This window comes from Charadrius vociferus, unplaced genomic scaffold (genome assembly GCF_000708025.1).
Source record: "Charadrius vociferus isolate BGI_N301 unplaced genomic scaffold, ASM70802v2 scaffold1041, whole genome shotgun sequence".
Lineage (NCBI taxonomy): Eukaryota > Metazoa > Chordata > Aves > Charadriiformes > Charadriidae > Charadrius > Charadrius vociferus.
The window spans coordinates 1,180,716-1,186,834 of record NW_009646843.1 but is presented as its reverse complement, the minus strand read 5'-3'; the positions used below and the strand labels follow the sequence as shown (position 1 = coordinate 1,186,834).

General features: G+C 49.4%; 1 protein-coding gene across 1 annotated transcript; it reads right to left on the bottom strand.

Annotated features, from left to right (window-relative positions):
* Nucleotides 1–332: 332 nt before the first annotated feature.
* On the bottom strand, nucleotides 333–2,673 carry SPINK1 (serine peptidase inhibitor, Kazal type 1). The gene is made up of 3 exons (XM_009893495.1): nucleotides 2,619–2,673; nucleotides 1,071–1,111; nucleotides 333–449 (listed from the first exon to the last, which is right to left on the bottom strand). Exons 1-3 carry the CDS (start codon nucleotides 2,671–2,673, stop codon nucleotides 333–335), a joined length of 213 nt encoding a protein of 70 aa, XP_009891797.1.
* Between the last annotated feature and the right edge of the window lie 3,446 nt (nucleotides 2,674–6,119).

Genomic DNA, 6,119 nt, shown 5'->3' with positions numbered 1-6,119 from the left:
TAGATCTGGGCAGACTTTCCTGTCAGCACAGTCTGAGCAATCGCTGCAGCTTGGCAGCTGCAGGAGTGGGGAGATTTGGCCGTGTGGTCCCTGCTTGTGGGCAGCTCGTGTGCTGCGAGCCGCACGCAACGGACCTATTTTGCAGATGGAGTCCACATGCTCAGAGCAGCGGGCACAGCATCTGCGCGGGAGGCCAGATTCCTGCCAGATGTGCCGGGCTCCCTGCCCACACTCCACCCAGCTGTATGCAAGCAGATGCTTTCTAGGAAATCCCAGACATATGTAGTAGCCCTCATCTGCCTGATATTTAGACTTGCAGGAGGTCCAGATACTCACAGGTTCTGAAAGCACAGCAGACACTCATTGCCATATAGGACGTTGTCCGTGCCACAGACGGGGTCAAAGATCTTTGTACAACCTTTTCTTAGGTCATAATTGCCACAAGCTGCCTGGAGACACAAAAGGGTAATGCTGAAAATATTAAACGTGCTTTCAGTTTACCGAAGAAGCTTTGCATTCACAGGGAGGTGTGTGTTTTGTCTATCTTGGTAACCCATCCCAGCTTGCTCAGAGCTCTGCTATGAACTCTCAGAAACACTGGGACTGTCTGTCACCATGCTGTCTCTTGGCCAGCTGAACTCCACCTGGCACCGCTGCACACCCTTAGGAGTGCCATACTGAGTAAGTAGTGCTCCATGGGCAGTGCCTGATCACGTTCTTCCCAGCTTTTATTTTTATGCCACAACAATACCTGCTGTCACGCTTGCAAGTCAAAGAGTAATGGGAGCTCTGATCTTCTTTGCAAGTGACAGCAATATTCAGCTCTCTATTAACAGTTTTCCTCCACTGAGTGTGGGGAAATGCAGTGGGAAACCAGTACCATCACTGGGATTTTGCTGTGGCAGAGCAGATGGAAGGAGGTTCCCAGGCACCGGCATCTTTGGGCTGCCAACCCAGCAGCTCACTATACTTCACTGTATTTAGCAACGCTGGCCCCTCAGTGTATGAGTTAGTGCTGTCTCACCAAAGCTGGGCACACCCTTGTCCTACACAAAAATAGGAGCATTCACCTCTGTCCCTCTGCCAGCAGCTCCATCCGCCTCAGCGTTTCCTAGAGAAAGGGTGGAAAGAGAGAGAGAAGACACCTTAGCACCCATCACTTGGGCTGGTTTTAAGGGGGACCTACTAAAGATTCTTTGGCCTGAGGACTGTACATCTTCCTCAGACACTTTTGTCCCAGCAAACAGTTTTTTCCCTTGGATCTCCCCTATTTTGCAGCCAGTTCCCTCCCCACTGCATCTGCCTCTTTCCCCTGGCAGAAACACTGTGATGGTGCAAGGCCCTGTAAAGGTCAGATGCACTTCCAGTGGCTTTCTCTGCCAGCTGCCAGGGAGCAAAGGTGGCTTTCATTATCTCTTATCACTTGTTCATGGGTAACTGAGAAACTCCTGCTGATGCTGGACTGGTGCTGGAATAAGTCCAGGGTGATTTTTCTGGTGTCAGTGGGTTTGTACCACAAGGGAGCAGAGCAAAAGACAAGTTGCTGAAGATCTCTACTAGAAAGAGAAATGGGTGGACCCTGAGATCTCACACCAAAGCAGGTGGGAGCAAGCTGTGACTTTGGTGGGCTTCTCCATGGAGAAGCTGTCCCTGAGCTGACAGCTGGGATCACATGGGTGGAACATGCGGTGGGTGTATTTTGCAAAACAGTCTGAATTTGTTTGGCAGAAGGCAGTACTGAGAAGAAGACCTTGGGTTGCTTGTAGATCCAGAAGTTATCTACATGGAGGATTTAGGCTACATCTACATTAACAGTGTGGCCCAATAGCAGTGGGTCTGCAGAGTGAAACGTTTGGGTGCTGAGGACCTGATAGCCACACAGTTTAGAGTTTCAGGGATTGTACTTTGGACAAGCACTCGTCCAGACCCAGGAGCTGTAGCTCAATACATGCTCAGTTCATCTGAAATTAGTCCAGATTTTGTGCTCAGACAGCTCTGAAATGGGAACTGCTGCACAGTAAATAGGATGACGAGGACTTGTTTCAGAAGCACCCTCCTGTTCTGAATGAACCCATGAATGCAGAAATCCCCGGTGAGCAGGACCTGAAGAGCAGCAACAGCTCATGTTCTCATCCCTCTGCACCATATGGGATTTTGAAAACACAGTTGGCTTAAACATTGACTTTGGTAGCGAGAGCTGCATTTTCCCTTGCATATATATATATATATATATATGTGTGTGTGTGTTTCCTGTCTTCTTGGATTTGCTTTCTTAAAACCAGAATAGCACCTATTCACTCTAAAAGAATCACACTGTCCTAGAAATCACCAGTTCCAGGCCAAATCCTGGCCCTGAGGGGACAGTGTCAGCCCAGCAGGTCTCCTCGTTTTTGGGAGCAGGTGCCAGGCACCCTTTTAAAGCCTTTTCTTTAGGGCTTGCTCACAGACTACCGGTTTAATGCATGTGGCCATTGCAGAGTTCTCCAGTATTCCCTGCTCAGGGCCGGGGCAAAGTCCCAGCACCAGCTGGCCTGTTCCCAGGCTCACCTTCCCACATGACGGACCTGGGAGCTTTAGCAAGGAGAGGAAATGGCTCCGAAGGAAAATGTTCCACTCACCTTGGTAGCAGCAGAGTGCCAGGGAGAGGAGCAGAAAAACACCAGTTGCCTTCATGGTCAAGGTGATGCTTTACTGGGAACAGCAAAGTGGAAGTGGGACACTTCTGAGGCTTTCAGAGATCCTGTCTCTGGCAGCTATGCTGGGATCTTTATAGCTTTCCCCATCTCTGGCACCACCCTACATAGCCAGCTCCACCCTGTAGTCTTGTGACGACAACTTTAAAAGTATGGGGACAATACCAGGTGGCAAATGGCTCACTGGTGTGCGCCAGGATGAAAGCCTCTCTGAAGCCAATGGAGGTAACGATCCTTATCGCTGGCAAGGACTGGAGCTGCATCTCGGGTGTGGGAGAGGTCCTTGGGTCTGCACTGCAAGCTGGGAAAAAGTGACTTTGTACAAGAAGCAGATTGGAGAAATGGACAGGACGGCAAGGGAAATACATGTGTTAGCGTGAAGCAGTGTGGCTTTGATTAACGACCCTGCCACTACCACTTGCAGGGCTCTGGGTGAAGGTGGCTTTGGTCCACAAATGCCTTTCCTGGCGTGATCCGCAGAGCAGAGCTAGGGTGTCGCAGCTCCCCTTCCCTCCCCAGACACAGAGGGACAGCAGCAAGAACCCCTGCCGGAGAGCTTGTACGTGCCTTGGGCTTGCTTGTGGCTACACATTCAGTGCTGTTATTTTGACTGCACATCTCCCTGGTTGCAGGCAGGCAGCCGAAACGAGCTCGTTGGGTCAGATGCTGCTCCCTTCCCCTCTCCCTGCCTGCAGTTTGGAGTAAACCCTGGGGATTTCCTACATTTACTCCACCAATGGTGCATTGTGGAGAGTGGATCAGTCCCTTGGGTATTAGAAGGATTAATTAATGTTTCTAAAGCACTTTGATATCTCAGCCATAAATCACTGGAGAAGTGCAAAGCAAATTATTACTAATGGGGGCTTATGACTCAAAGACAGATTTTTAATTAGCTGAACAGGAAAAAGTCAATGCCAAGAGCAATTCAAGGAGCTGTTTGTGAGAGAGAAATCTCAGCTCAATCGGCAGCTGCTCCACTGTCCAAGGGAGGCCCCAGTCCGAATGCAGTTCTGGAGGACACTTTACCCTGCCAGAAACATTCCTTGTGAGTCTGGGCTTCCCTCTGCTCTCCCTGGGGTGACCTGCAACGTGGGGCTAAAAGAATGGCTTTTAATGGCATCTGTTATTTTAATCACTCAGAGAGCAGAGCTGGCTTTGGGTATGACCTGCTCAGCAGCTGTGAGTAGCTGGGCTGGGTGCTTGGTGGAGCTGGGTGCTTGTGAGCAAGCAACAGTCCTTTAGTGTGCCTGCGACAAAGATTGATGTGGTGTTATCGGCCTCTGAGGAGCAAGGGACGGAGGGATGATCATTTTTTATAGCTGAAAGAGGTTCATCTCGACCCAACCCTGTCCCCTGTTGCTCCTCCAACACACCTGCCAGGTTTGCAGCATGAATAAAGCCAGTAAGTGCTTTTGGTCTCACATCCCAAAGCTGGAAGAGGACATAGCAAGAGCGTTGATGGTTATATGCCAGGGCAACTGGGGAAAAGATTTTCCTCTTCAATCTGTAACATATGTAAATAGAGCAGTGCTGAAAAGAGTTTCTCTGATTACCCTTGTTTGGGATGTGCCCACTCTTGGTAAAACACATTTGCACATTTTTCAGTTTAGAGATCCTCACTGTAGCCAGGAAATGTGATAGTTTTGATTGTCCAGAAACAGAAACGTCTTTCCTCAGATTTCTTGGAAACATCCAGGCACATTTCCAAACTTGAGTTTGATGGGTAGATCCTCAATATTTACGAGAGCTTCTCTGCAGATGGGAACTGTGTTGGTTCCTGGGACATTTCAAATGTGTCATGGTTTTCTCCTTTCTTGCCTCCACAAGTCAGAGGTATCGAAGCAGAGACAGGCTGCTGACCTCCCTCTGCCTCCTGCAGACTTCTCTCTTCATCCTCTTATTGCTTAGGCTCCTGATAGACTTGCACTGACTTCATTTCATGTTCATAACCCCTCCCAGAGCTGTATGAGATTAAGTATTTTACTACTGAAGCAGGTTGAAGAAACTCCAGATTATGCAATACAATGGACTGAATTTAATTATTCCACAACGAATTAAGCCAAACCAACCAATTCGAGGGCAGTTGCTTCTGCCAAAAGAAGAATCCAACTTAGGTTGCTAACACTACTGCAGCCAAACAGCAGTCACAGCAGGTTTTTAATGCAGTTTCTCTGTTAGCAAGTGCCCTTCTTTTCCTAGCGCCTCTGCTGACATCTGCGTGTTTATGAGATGCCTTCAGAAAACGTGGGATTTCAGGGCTCCTCTCCCCTGATTGACATCTATTCTATATCCTTCAGGAAAGTTAAACAGAAATGCTTGGGGCTTATTTGACTGGGGAGGAATGAAAAAGAGCCGCAAACTGCTATTGCTCTGCGTGCTCCTGGTAGAAGGAGCCGGGAGATGTCTTCAGCAGTGTGGGCTTTCTCAGGATATGTCACCTTGTCAGAGCAGCATGTTCTTCCAAACACATCAGCTGGAGGAGTAGAGAAAAATGAGTCAGGCGGCTCCGCCAGCCGTGCTGTGTGACTCGTCGAACACGGCGCCCATCGTGGAGAAATGGAGAGGAGAGGCAGGCCCCAAAACAGGTGCGGGCGTGGGACGGCTTTCCCTTGGTCGCCTTGCTGGATGATGGCCACCACATGCAGTGTGGGACAGAAGACCTCTGCAATTGCTGATGGTATCTTCTCCTGGCTTCTGGAAGGCACTCGGAGGAGAAATCGATGCCACACAAGGAATGCGGGGAAGGCGTGGTGGGAAGGAGGTAAGCTGAACCAGCAGGTATGCCTCTAGGTGGGTCAGCAGAAAGAGGTGATTCTCATTCTGTGGGAGGAATGTCTGCATCATCTTTTGGCCAAATCTGAGCACTTTCAAGTTACATTTTTTTGAATAGGAAAGTGTTGCAAAGGAATAAAAAGTTTCATTGCAGGGGAATGAAAAATTTGGGAACCTACCTACTTCCCTGCAATGGCCCATCCACAGCAGGCTGGAGGAGCACTTGTTGTACTGGGGCTGGAATTTGCTTTCTGCGAAGACTTGATGTACAGAGAAAAGCCATTGGTGCCCTGAGGAAATTGCAACAGAGTCACCAGAAAAGCATTCCAAGATCACAAACCAGACCCAGATGATCATAAATCACAACTTAGAAGCCACAAATGTTTCTTAAGCCTCTTCAAAATAATGGCTGCTTTTGGGGTGGTTCTCATTTTCCAGATGTCTTCTGAACCCGAGACAGAGAACGGGCTAAAGGAGTAGAGCTCCTTTTGCAGCCCCAGTGCCCGAGAGTTGGGGCAATAACAGGGAGATGTTGTGACAGTTGGCACAAGCTCATGCTTGCTGGGGGTGCTGGGAGCTCATCTGCTCATCTGCTGGGGAGCGCAGGCAAGGGGCAACCCCATGGCTGTGTGGCCAAGATCTGCACCACAGCCC

What these genes read in the sequence shown, in the direction of transcription:
- SPINK1 (XM_009893495.1), bottom strand. Translation starts at nt 2,673, where the DNA reads ATGAAGGCAACTGGTGTTTTTCTGCTCCTCTCCCTGGCACTCTGCTGC. An exon ending in GGCACTCTGCTGCTACCAAG is followed by an intron (nt 1,112 to 2,618) that starts GTGAGTGGAACA and finishes CCCTTTCTCTAG; the next exon opens with GAAACGCTGAGGCGGATGGA. An exon ending in CTGCTGGCAGAGGGACAGAG is followed by an intron (nt 450 to 1,070) that starts GTGAATGCTCCT and finishes TTGTGTCTCCAG; the next exon opens with GCAGCTTGTGGCAATTATGA.